This window comes from Myotis daubentonii, chromosome 10 (assembly GCF_963259705.1).
Source record: "Myotis daubentonii chromosome 10, mMyoDau2.1, whole genome shotgun sequence".
Lineage (NCBI taxonomy): Eukaryota > Metazoa > Chordata > Mammalia > Chiroptera > Vespertilionidae > Myotis > Myotis daubentonii.
This window is the reverse complement of record NC_081849.1, coordinates 27327008-27340652: the sequence shown is the minus strand read 5'-3', so window position 1 is coordinate 27340652 and position 13645 is coordinate 27327008. Positions and strand designations below refer to the sequence as shown.

At 48.4% G+C, this 13645-nt stretch overlaps 1 protein-coding gene across 1 annotated transcript in view; it reads right to left on the bottom strand.

Moving 5' to 3' along the window:
- Window positions 1–5868: 5868 nt before the first annotated feature.
- EXOC4 (exocyst complex component 4) overlaps window positions 5869–13645 on the bottom strand; it is a 753652-nt gene continuing 745875 nt past the window's right edge. The window contains exon 18 of the mRNA XM_059711814.1: window positions 5869–7585. Within this exon, the coding sequence (XP_059567797.1) occupies window positions 7348–7585 (238 nt within the window). The 3' untranslated portion in view covers window positions 5869–7347. The remainder of the gene's footprint in view (window positions 7586–13645) is intronic.

Here is a 13645-nt window from a genome sequence, read left to right as displayed (position 1 = left end):
CAGGGTTAGATGGGGGTGGGGCACCCCTATGTACTGGTTCATGGGGTCTGGGAGTCTGGCTTCCGATGTGGGTGACTGGAGGGAGCAGCGAGCTCCGGGGGAAGGTGGGTCAGAGAAGCACCACATCACCAGCGTTGTGGGTCCCAAGGCCCAGTGGGCCACTCAGTGCAAACCTGGGCCCACACTAGGAAAAGGACAACTAGCAGATGTCCTGTTGTGGGGACGAGAGGCAGTGACGCTCCGTCTGAAGGGCCGGATGTTGGTAAGGGGCAGGGCAGCCCATTCAGGCGGCTCCCGGAGCAATACTGTCTCAGGGACCAGGCTCAGGGCCCTGCCAGCACCTGCTCCCTGGAGGGGCCTGGGGCAAACCTGCCAAGTGCTTGACACATGTGCGTGGCTGGTCAGACCTCACAGCCTTGCCCAGCTTTTTAAGAATAAATTAAAGACAAGCAAGGCCAGGACTGGTGGCTGTGGAGCAGCACTCTGGTTCCCGATCCCTCCAATGGATAGAGAACCTTGTCTCTCGATCTGATTGGGAGGCGAGTCTCATCTGCTGACAAAGCACTGCCGTGCCTGACTTGGAGTAAACACCCGGATAGAGAGGGGCCAGCGGGGACTTCAGGGAACTCACGGAGCACGTTGGAAGACTCTTGTCCTCACTAATAAATGTTGTCTGCGCACTTTGTAGCATACCGCCTGCTAGCAAAGCCGCGGGAGGAGGCAGACGGCTCCTACTGATGGTTGAAGGCTGTGATGGTTACCAAGGGAACCTGGCAAATAGGAATGTCAACTTGGCCTGGATGGTTCTGTTCTCCCTGAATGTGTATGTGAAAATCCCAACACTCAGGTGATGGTACTAGGAGGTGAGGCCTCTAGGAGGGGCTTAGGGTAGATCCCTCATGAATAGGATTAGCCCCTTTTAAAGAGACCCCAGAGGGCTCCCTAAGCCTTCTCACCCTGTGAGGCGCCATCTATGAGCCAGAAAGAGGGTTCTGACTAGATTCCGAACCCGCCTGGCCCTGACCTTGGACTTCCCAGCCGCCGGCTCTGCGAGCAATGAACCTCTGTTGCTTCTAAGCCCCAAGCCTCTGGTATTTTGTTACAGCCCGAGGGGACTAAGGCAACCAGTCCTCAGTGGAGGGATGGGATGTGGGTGAATTGCTTAGATACTCTTACTCCCTCCTGACCTCTGAGACGGTGTGGGATCATGTGTGACTATCTCAGGGCGGTACTGGGGCAGAGCCTGACCGGAACTAACTGCAGCTAGAAAACATGGAGATGAAATGCCAAGGAAATGACCACAGTTAACAACACTGCGGAGTTTAAGACTGTGTGTAGCCCCTGTGAAAATACTTCAATGTCTGCTGAACCGGACGTGAGTGAACTGCAGCTGGTGCCAAACGCCCAGGACCTCTGCTTTCTGAGTCTCTTGAAACAGCATGTCCTGTTTTGTTTCCTCATTTTTAGGTTGCAGCTGCAGCTCTCCTTCAAGCTGTTAGCACTGACTTCCATGGGGCATCAGAGAAATACAAGGGCCTCTGAGCTGCTGGAGAACAGGGCAGCCAACAGAGAACAGATTTCCCTCTCTGTCTTTTTCATGTTTTGGTGAGTGGGTCTGGTTGTCAGAGGACAAAACTCAACTCTGGGGACTGGTACTAGATGGGGCTATGATGGAAAGTTTTGAAGAAAAAGGGGTTGGTCCAAGGAGATGATCAGACCTCAGGGAAAATTTAGGATTTTTAAGCTTTAACAACAGTTATAGTAGTGCGAGTTTTGCTCTTTATCTACTAGATGTATTTACAAACTTTTCTATAAACAGAAACACTGAACTAAGACCTATGTGCACGGCTCAGTACTACTACAGAAATTAAAGGGAGGAGGCAGAGAAAGCAAAAGACATAAATAAACCGGGGGCTCCAGGGCCACTCGTTGAGTTTCCAATACAACCCCGTTGCCTGTGTCCCTAGGACCAATGTGCTGAGTGAGCACTTGGTATTGGTAAAACATCACCTCTTCTCCCCAGTCTCTAAGTCTGGCTCCTATTCCCATCACTCTGCTCAAGTAGTTCTCTTTGGTGCAATAACATCATCTTTGTTTAAATCTCCCTTGCTTTATCTGCCCTCCTCATCAAGGTCAGCATCTTTCTTGTGTGTATTAGTCAGGATAGGCCAGGATATGCTGCAGTAACAAATAACCCCAAGATTTCAATGGCTCAAAACAATAAGGATTCATTTCATGCTTACATCACATGTCCATAACAAGTCAGCCGGGCTCAGCTCTGCATCTTCCTCCCTCTGGGACCCAAGCGCACTGAATGGTCGCTGTCTGGGATATTGCTGGATGTTGTGGCAGAGGGGACAGTGAGCTCTGCAGGGTTGCACACTCGTAGTGAAATGCTTTGGCTGTGAAGTAACACACTTCCACTCACAACTCATTGGCCACCTAATCACACGGTCTCACCCCAACAAAAGGAGCCAGAAAATTCAATCCTACTATATTCATGGAAGGTGGAGAGCAGAAAATATTGAGAATCTGATCAAAATCTCAGACATTTAATTGCATATAGAAAGACACCATCTCTCCAAACGGAGTGTTGGATCCCCAAAGCTTGTAGATTCTATGGTGCCTCCCAGCGGGCAGGACCGGGGTGGAGGTGACTGAGGGGTTACCTGTGGACACTGGGCATTGCACCTGGAGCCCAAAGCCTGGAGACATAGGAAGGACCTTTGGATCTGAGGGCAGTGGCGTCCAGCGCAGAGGTGACAAACACAGTGATCAGCACACACGGATGACGACACCGTGCTCACTGCCATCTTCCTGACCTGCTTCAGCGGTGGATACAGGCACAGCCCAGAGAAAGGCAGGCTGCCCGCCTTTCCAGGAAACCACAGCAAATTACTGATTTGCTGAGAATGGTAAGTAGGAGCTCAGAGTAGATTTAGAGAAGAAAGGGACATTTTTCTTACCTCGGTTTTGTAGAGCAGTTTGTGAACTTGTAGCTACGAGTTCCGTGTGACATTCTCAGCACAGGTGGGAAGTGCAACAGCAAACGCAGGCCCAGGCCGGTCGCCACGTCTGTGACAGCCTGGTCCCTGCAGGGGGATGGAGCCTTCTGAGTTGACTGAGCTGTGCACAGGACATTGGCAGGCAGAGACGCACTCACTGACGGCTAACAAGGAAGCAGGCTTGAGGAACCAGAATAATATCATTCATTATGTGGGGAACATTTATGATGCGCCAGGCACTGAACTCCTCTTTTACTCTACTAAGCAACTGTTGGCTAGGCGCTATCATCCCATTTCTCAGATGAGAAAACTGAGGTACAGGGCATTTACTAACCTGTACAACAGCAAACGACCTGTAAAAGCTGAGGTGACATTTGGAGCCAAGGTCCATCAGGTTCTAAAAGCAGATGGAGGTGTCAGTCTATCAGCCAATGTCACTTGAAGCTCAAATATAGCAGGTAAGGTCCCCTCCCTTTCCCACATGGGATGAGGGGGTTTGGCTCAGAATAGGGAACAGAGGGCTTCTGAGCATGAACTCTGGCACTGGCATCTCTCTGGGGCGAAGGCCGTCATTTGAGCCTGTTTCCCACGTAAAGGAAAGAGCATAGATCTCAAAGGATACCACGAGGATCAAATGGAATAAAGTGGTGAAGCACTTAGCCCAGCATCTGACATATAGGAGATGCTCAATAAATGATTTCTAAAACAACATAATGGCAATCATACAACAAAAGCAACAGCAAAAACCAGGCACTAATGCTCGAGTCTAATGCATTCCTGGAGTCTCACAGGAAGTAAATCCTGCGACCGAAAGCTTGGCCTTCGTGGGTGAGTACGTGTGGGGTGAGGCGAGCCAGCTTTCCTCCTTCTGGGGTATCTTTGCAACAGTGATGGCGAACCTATGACACGCGTGTCAGAGGTGACACGAGAACTCATTTTTTTGGTTGGTTTTTCTTTGTTAAATGGCATTTAAATATATAAAATAAGTATCAAAAATAAATCTTTGTTTTACTATGGTTGCAATATTAAAAAATTTCTATATGTGACACGGCACCAGAGTTAAGTTAGGGTTTTTCAAAATGCTGACACGCCGAGCTCAAAAGGTTCGCCGTCACTGCTTTGCAAAGTCAGCGGGAATCGGAGGCCACGCTTCTACTGGGATACAGTGTAGTGGGCACTACACTCACTTGACAGCTCCGAGGCCCCTTATTTTTCTTTTCAGTTGTGTGAACGTACAAACACTGTACAGTTTAAGAACACACGTGAAGCTGTTACGGGCCACTGCTCTGTCGGTCCCGGGGCCGCCCCCTGCAGGTGAGTGAGTGTCCTGCCGTCTTTCTGATCACAGACATCAGTCCTTGGCCCACGTATGTTAAAGCGATTTCTCAGATCACACAGGTTTCCTCACGCCTACACCTGGCTCCACCAACAGAAGCTCTTCTCCGGGGTTGGCATCTTTTTTAAAGACATTTCCAGCTCCCCTGCAGTGGCTTCTGCATCTCATTCCGTTCTTGGTAATTAGCTCTCTCACTGCACCCAGCCCTGTGGCTGCCTCCCTGCACCTCTGCAAAATCCCAGGCGGGCCCCTGCCTCAGCCCACGAGGACACTGCCAGCTGTGCACGCCTCCCTCCAACTTCCGCTTCAGAAAACACCCCGCTGCCTTCCACATCTGGCCATTCCTTAAGTGCTCCTCATAACAGCCGTGCCTCACTGAGACCCGCTCGGGCCTTTGCTGAGCCCGTCCCTCTGTGTTTCCTTGTTCTTGGACCTCATTACCCTCCCTCCCAACTGTGACCAGTTTGTCTGACGTCCCTGCCACATTAAGACGGTTGTTCCCAGCTGTGTATTCCGCAAACGTGTTGCTTCTCAGGCACAAGCTTGTTGCTCAGGATGCTCCTGCTCCCGTATCCTGCCAGGACGGCCGTTTTGCTGGTCTTCTCAGATCTGCCCCCGGTGGAGGGAGTCTAGCTGGCCTGAGTCCTGTCACCCTCTGTGCTTTACTGGGAAATGTGTGTCCCCTGGTCCCGGGGAGGCAGCCATAGCGAAACCTCAGGGCAAGAGTCCTGAGGACAACGGCCTGGGTCCACTCAGAGCCTGTGAGGCAGGAATCCAGTTTTTCCACCAACAAATAGTCACGGGTGAACTTCAGGCGCTGTGTAGCCAGGGAGGGGACAGTGAACAGTGACATACACCGTCCTGAGCTGCCAGAGGGCCCAGCTCAGAGAGAGCTGCAGAGGGCTGGGCTGAAGACTTCAGTCCTAGGTCCTGCAAGATGAGAGGCCTTCCGAAGTGAAAGGACAGCTGTGGCCGATGGAGAAGGAGAAAGGGGCCCTGGGAGGACAGTATCAGAGCGGAGGCTGTACGACTCTCCATCAGTGCTGGCCACTGCATGCACCCCGTGCCAGCCGGGCTGTGACGGGCAATTACATCTTTGACTGACTGAGTGGAGGCATTAGCGCAGATATCCATGGGGGTGACCTGACAGGGAGAATCATCAGGATTAGTTGCCAATTCAACTTGGCTGTGCTTGAGGGTTTCTTCCCAGGCCATCTGAAACATAAAACAGTGACTGACAAGAGGAAATATTCAGACAGGAGGTCCCGGAGAGGATCTGGGGCTCCCAGGACTGAGGTCACTCAGCAGGGGGCAGTGCCCCAGGTGGAGGTGGAGGGCCCCCGGTTTCTGGGTTCCTGGCCCTCTCAAGGGTTGTGCTGTGGGAGCTCAGCCGGTTCTCATGCCCTGTCCTATGAAAGCGATGAGTGTCCTCGTGTCTAGAGCCAGCCCACGCCCACCAGCACTGGCACATATATGGCTCAGGAAATGTTTGCTGAATAAAGAATACAAGAAAAACAGCACACCACGTTTAAGCTTCCAAATACTTTAATGTTCTTTTATTCTCACCAAGACCAAAGTTGTACAAACAGGTATCAAATTCTGGACCATTAGGGCGTGAGGAAGGGCCATGTGCATCAAAGTCCCTGCTGCTCTCCCCCCACCTGTGTTCAAGGTGTGTCGCAGTCAGCACACCGCTTTCTTCTGTGACAGATCACCCAAGGGTGCCAAGAGTACTTGGCGACCCTGGGACAGTGGTGAGGCCATGTGGCAGGGGCAGTGAGCACTCACACCACCCAGGAGCATTTCAGACATGGACTTGCTGGCTGGCACACACAGTGGGGATGCCATAGCTGCCCCTCTCCTAGCACTCAGCTGAGCAGATGGGGCTACTTCCTAAGGTGAGAAAGACCGAGGGTCTCACAGGAGGGTAAATGAGCACCTAAGTATCGTTCACACCCAATGTGTCTAGTGAGATGAAAAGTTTTCTAGCTGCTATTTTCTCAGAAAGTGTGGGGAGAAAATCAAGAAGACGACCGAATCACCTTTCATTCTGCCATTTTTGTCATTAATTTGATGGCTCTTGGTTTTGATACGGCAGAAATAAAAATTAAAAGGTAAAAGACCAACTCAGAAGCTGTGGACGAGCCACTGCATATAAAACACAGAGGGCATGCCTGGCCAATGAGGCTCAGTGATTGAGCATCAACCTATGAACCAGGAGGTCACGGTTCGATTCTGGGTCAGGGCACATGCCCAGGTTGCAGGCCCGATCCCCAGTAGGGGGCGTGCAGGAGGCAGCCAATCAATGATTCTCTTTCATCATTGATGTTTCTCTCTCTCTCTCCCTCTCCCTTCCTCTCTGAAATAAAAAAATGAAACAATCAACAACAACAACAACAACAACAACAAAACACACACAGAGGGCTCTCCCCAGCCCAGAGGCGCTCCTGTGCTGCTCAGGAAAGTTTGCTGAGAGCTCCATCCAGCAGAGAAGCCACTCATTTGATCTTGGCAACTGAGACAGAAAACAATGCACATGCACTTATTTCACTGAACTGAAACTGACAAGGTCAAGAGGGTAAGATCCCTACTGTTCCTGCAAGAGAACCTGTGAAGCAGATTTAGGAAGAGACTGAGGCTTAGGTAGCAGTCTGCCTCCCAAAGACTGCTGGGCAGTAGTAACTCGTGCCTTTATTTTCTCAGAGTCCCATTGACACAACCTTCCTCTCGGTCCCACCCAAGTCCCTTTGGAATCGACCTCATCAAAGTAGATGTTAAATCAAAACATTCTGTACTGCAAACTCCCTTTGGAGTGTATATGAAAAGCCAAAACTGAAGAGGAAAAAAATCCTTACACCTTCTCTCCACTAAAGCATCTCTCCACGACGACAGCTCAGAATATACCAAATAACATGCCAAAGAAAAAAGTAAGTATAAGTTTGACTAAATAACCAGAAGTGACCACCCCCCACCCCTGACCCCACGCAGTACCCCCCTCCCGCCCTGCTACACCGTGGTTATCTTCTTATCCTTGGTGGCCTGCTTGATGGCGGCCTGCTCACAGATGATCTCCTTGAGCCGCTGCAGCCTCGTGTTCTGGGTGGTCTGGTCTCCCACGCCCGTCTGGCTGCGGTGCAGCAAGGTCAGGGCATGGATGTACTCCAGCTCCGTGTACTTCACGCCCTGGTCCACCACCAGGTTCAGGAGCTCGTCAGCCGTGTTGTACAGCATCTCGTAATACTGCCTGAGGAGGAAGAAGAACACTGCTCACCATCTCCTGAGTGATCTGTGTGGCTTTAGTGGTCATGGATCTGCTGTTTATAAATGACTTGGTTTATTTATTCACTAAACATTGGTTAATCACTGGGTGTTGTTCTGGGCCCTAGGAATATGATAGATAATGAGACAGACCCGATTTCTGTCCGCTTGGAACTCACTGAACCTCTTCATGACAATAGGAAGCCCTAGGAGATCTCATGTCTTTCAGAGTTCAATCAAGACTTCCTCCTATTGTGCATTTATCTCCAAAGAAAGAAAAGCAGGGCACAAAACCAAGAGGGAGAAAAACAATCATCGGGTGGGCAATGCCAACAGTGTTTGTCTCATTCAATTCTTCACTCATTGCAGGCTCTGTGCAATGCTTGGTTTTCTCCTCTAAAAGTGGGATAATAATAGTACCTACCTCTTAGGATTATTGGAAAAATTAATCAATCTATATAAAGCACCTAGAATGGTGCCCAACACAATTATACATGCTCCATAAACATTAGCCGTTAGAAAATAATAACAATAATGTATTAACAGCAATGCAATAATGGTAATCGTATACAATGATGAGCAAGCCATGGTCTCTTTCCTCAAATGGCTCAGAGACAAGTAGGAAAGGTAATGAGAAGCAGAGAAATCATCACTGCATTTTTGCTGACAAGTTCATTTCCACGTGCTGTCATTTCTCCTTGCGGCACCTAATGAGCTGTGATTATCCCCTTTCTCAGATAAGGAAACTGAAAGCACAGAGGAGTTAGGGGGCTTGCCCATGTCAGAGACAGCGAGTGACTGTGCCGGGATAGGAACCTGGGTTTCTGACTCTCAGTCCGATACTCTTTCTTCAAGGACATAGCCAAGAAGAGCTTGCCAAGTGCCACGGGGAGGTGTTAGTGCCTGAGGAAGGGGAAATCACATCTCGCTGAGGGGCGGGTGAAGAATCCAGGAAGTCTTCGTGGGGTAGGACCCTGCCAGGCAGGGTTTACAGGGAGCAAATTCTAGATTAAGGGGAACGAGAAGAGCATGAGCAAAGGCAGGGCCGGGGGGCCTGGGTAGCCTGCGAAGTGTGGCTGAATGACGGGGAGTCGCAGGAAAAGACAGAAAGTCAAAAGGTAGAGAAGAGAGTCTGACATCAGGCTAGTTGAGTTGATAAAGGGCCCCTCCCCATTCCCAAGGCCCCACTGAGGAGAGCAGAGGCGCTACTCCCAGTCCATCTTCTGGACGATTAATGAGATGGTACGCAAAGCGGTCGGGGAGGGGACTTGGCCAGGACTGAGGGGACAGACCAAGGTAGCGGGTTCAAGGAACCTCAGGATTGAAGGGATCTTGTGGGTCTATCAGGACCCCCTGCTCAGAAATCTTCACTCCTGGGCTTGGGGCCTTGGATTTGTTTCTTCTTCATCAGCAGAAGCTTGAAAAAATGGGTGTCCTAGGGAGAACTAAGCCCTCCTGGGGCAAGGAAGCCCTCTGGGGTTCCATAAGCTCAAGAATGTTTTATGAATTGCCGGTACAATGAGACGGGTCATTGAGAGCCCTGCTGTCTTCACAGGGCTATTTCCTTTTCCTGCTCTGCCAACCTCCTGTTCTAAATAAAATACTCTGCTTAAAAAGAAATAGGGTAAGGAATTCTCCTTTGTGACTATGCCCTACATAGTGGCTGGAATGGAAAGTGCTCATCTTAGACGGCGAGTGCCTGAGTGACTCCTGGCAGCAACTCGTTGAACATCCTGTGCAGGGTCCTCTTGGGGCCGATTCTCTGTAGTGGTTTCAAATGGGTGTTCCGTTTAACCTCCCGGACCCACGTATTCAGGAATCAATGCTCAAGGATAACCTTGAATGCAGACAGAGGCACTGCTGAGAGAAGGGACATGTGCTTTCTCACCTCCAGAGGTCTGGGGCCCAGTACTGGCTCAAGTCAGAAACTTGTTTGAAGTTTCATGTTAAGCATAAAATCCACATGACCTACTCCCCCTCCATAACAAATCTGCTGTAATTAAAAAAACACAAACTAATTTATAAAGACCCAATGCTGTAGGAAGAGGCATCCTATTTACCCGGTGGCTTCACACATCTTCTGGCTTCCTCCCCGTTTGGACAAATGAGGCCCGCCTTATCTAATTCTGTTTCCCTTGCATGCACAGGTGAGCCAGGGACTGCCCATTTGTAGAACTAAGCACACATTTAAAAATGTCTCAGGAAGAACACAGGTTCAAATCTAGATCTACAGATGGAATGAGAGAGAATTGGGGCCCGGGTTTCTTTCAAAGCTCCAAGGGACTAGGTAGCTGCAGTTCTACACTGGAGGTTCCCACACTGCAGAGCGCCTGGGGAGCGTGGGAAAAGTACCGGCTCTGAGGCCCCTCCCCAGGTCCTCCTATTCCCAAAGGTTCTGAGGCTGGGCCAGGAGGCTGCGCAGGGTCTGCTTGGTGTGGGAACAGATGCAGAACCCTGCCCATCTCCTTGAGCCAAGGACCAATAGCATTAGGGAAGGAGACAGAAGCTGTAAGTGGGCTGTAATGCTTTTCAATGAGATGAAACCAAAAGAATCGGGTTTCTTTGTATTATGATGCTGATATTTTCATCATTTATCTTAAGAAGTATCATTGAACCCATGAGATCAGATGAAATTGTATTTCTCTTGAAAGAAATCAGATGAATTGTTTCCAGAGGTGAATGGCTGGTTTTCTACAGAGACCGCTATTCCACGCTGGGAACAAACAACGAAAGGAAGAGGCCCGGATTTCTAGTCGCGGGTCCCCCAGTGTGATGAGTGATAAAGGACATGCCACCCAGGCCCTTAATGTTGCAATATCCTCTGTGCAATGAAGATCTTTATAAATCCCAGAATGACACTCTGGCGGGGACTGAGAGACTAAAAGAGTCCTCAGGAGCCTCGGATAAACAGCGCCTCGGAATCGCGAAGCTGAGTTATTAAACAAAATTGACAGGTAACTGATGGTGTATTTTCTGTAGTTAGGGGAAAAAAACTCCCCGTAACCACGATGATATATTAGATCATAAAGAAACATAAATATTTAAAGCCAGAATGAAATTCATTCATCTTTCAGAATAGCACCCAGTCGCAAATAGTACTAAATCAGCCCAGCAGTGGGGAGGTGGAGAAAGGGTGCCATAAGGTGCCCTGAGGAGAAAATAGGAAAGTGCCCCAAACTACACAATTAGAATGAGCTTCTATGATAAACATTGCCATGCTGAAATGAAATCACGCAAACCAACTGGGATAAATAATTTATCAGCACTTATTGAGGCCTCGGGAAAATGAAAGCGTGATCTTTTATCACCAAGTGTTAAAACAGCAGCCCTGGCTTCCCAGGCACGTTTTACGGTAGATAGCACTTGACTTAGCTGCTGGGATGGGATTGCATGCTGCCATGAGTTTGACATACTTGGTTTAGACCCTTTTGGCTCATGACTTGTGGAGCGAGTCTCTCCATAGCCCATAACATCACAGGGCCAATGGCTAGACCTAGACCAAATGTCCCCTTCTGGAAACCGGAGTATATTGTCTTCCTGATGGGTGGGACATCTTGCGAGAGGAAGTCCCTTCTTGTGCACATGGTAATATTAATAATAATATCTACCTTTTAGCTCCATTAACACAATCCACCCTTGGGTGTAGGTACTGCAGTCATCTATTATTATTTTTAAGTATTTTTATTGATTTCAGAGAGAGGAAGGGAGAAGAGAGAGATAGAAACATCAATGATGAGAGAGAATCATTGATTGGCTGCCTCCTGCACGCCCCCTACTGGGGATCAAGTCTGCAACCTGGTCATGTGCCCTTGACTGGAATCAAACCTGGGACCCTTCAGTTCACAGGCCGATGCTCTGTCCATTGAGCCAAACCAGCTAGGGCCAATTATCCATTATTTACAGACTATTGGCGTGGTGCACGATTCATGCACATTGAAAGAAAATCAATTAGAAGAAATATTTTAATATCACTATTTCCCCTTTCTCTATAATAGAAGTGTCAACCAAATTCACGGTCAACAATGACAGATCGAAACACACATGTGCGATTGGCGCCAGCGAGAGCTTTATAATGTATCGCACATGTGTGAGTCAATGTTTATTTTTAAATTTCCAGTGTGTGTCATATGTACCAGCCGGCTGGTTGGTGGGACGGACATCCGGTCGGTCACTTAGCCTTTTCTATATATAGATTGCCAGTGCATGTCATATGTGCTGGCTGGTCAGACGGTTGGATGGGTGGACAGTCGGTCACTTAGCCTTTTATATCTATAGATGAGCAAACAGAGCTTGAGCAAGTGATTTGTCTGAGGCCCCGAATGGAGGGCTTTGAACCCCGGACTCACTCCAAAGCCACCAGAATACAGAAATATCTGAAACTGTAAAAAGCAAAAGTACTAATTTCAAAGAATACTTGTGTAGCTAATTCATTTTTAGTATGATTTAGGAAATATGAATTGAATAAAATTCGCATAATGACTCAACTCTCTGCCTTCTATTGTATGGTGGCAATACAAGCTAGTATTTTGGCAATTCAAAATTCACTTCCACACTCTGCAGGTATAGTTGAGTAACAGTGGGCTTGATCTGGGAATTCAGTGCTCTAAACCAAATAACGAAGTCACTTTGTAAATCCAGCATTCAGAACTCACAGGAAAGCTTTTCGGCCTGTTCATTCATTTTGTCACCTCCCTTTACTCCTCCCTTTTTGCCCCTCCAAGCTAGTAATGGACGAGGTGACCTTTCTTTCTAAAAGCTGGCTGCCCTTCTGACTCATTACTTCCCCCAGGAAGGGAGAGAATTAAGTGATTTCACTGTAAAGACTTTCTCATTTAGTCCTTCTGAGATAAAGAGTGTGTTAATGTCAAGAAGAGACTTAGGCTCTGAAGTTGGCTTTTTAAAGTTTTAAAGAAAGAACAATTTACCGGAATATAGCTCAGTAATAACTGCTGCTCCTCATGTGCCTTTTAGCCAATAGTTGCAGCATTTTGAACACTTAAATAAAAATCCAGTTGTAGACGTGCCAATGAATTATCAGTTAAAACATTCAACTCCTGTTTTCCTGCTCACTCGGTGGTACATGTGACAATAAACAGGGAGATGGAAAGAGAGAAAAGAAAGGAACTGAATAATCTATAAGCTAGATAATCATCCCATAAATAATTGAGAGGTAGTTACAGCCGAAAGACTTGGGGAAATAAAAAAACACTCCGGAGACCACCTACAGTCAGATTCTCGTGAACTCTCACTGCCCGACCAGCTGTGTGACCTTGGGCAGATGCTATCAGCTCCTGGAACCTCCGCTTCCCAAGAAACACAAAGAGGCTAGAGCAGGTGCTGCTTAAGCACCAGCATTTTTGGATTTTAAAACCTTTACAGCATCCTCTGCCTGGTCCTTTAAAATCGTGGGCTTCCACCAGAATTATCGGTGCCGATTTCCCCGAGCCGTGACTGCAAGATGCTGTAGCTGTGGATCTGAAAACATTCTGAACCAGCGGAAACTTAGCTGACGGCGCCTCCCAGACCACAAGTAACCTGGATGGCAGTCCCGTGTGACGGAATACATTCATTTATGGAAAAAGATAATGTGATTGCTCTCATTTGCCTTCCCCTTCTAAGAGCTTAGAGTTTCTCATAGACAAGACTGAAAGTGCCAATCTGAAATAGTTAATGAAGTTAGTTACTTTCATTTTAGGAATGAGAAAACTAAGACAGAGAAAAGTGAAAGCATTTTTCGAGAGTTGGGGGCAGAATTAGATTTAGATGCTATACGGGGCTCAATTCTAACACTCCCGACAACAGGTGGGGCAGGGTTTTGTTCTGGCCAGGCCACTCCAGAAGCAAAGGGAAGTATGGCCTTTAGAAGCATCAGTGTGAAATTCCCTCCCCTGGCGGAGATCCGGAGGTGAAGAGAGCTGGGGGTGTCTCTGGAAGGCTGGCACGGGCTTCCTCCATGTCATTTACCCCTATTTTCTTCATATAAAGGGACACGCACACACACACACACACACACACACTCACTCACTCACTCACTCACACACACACA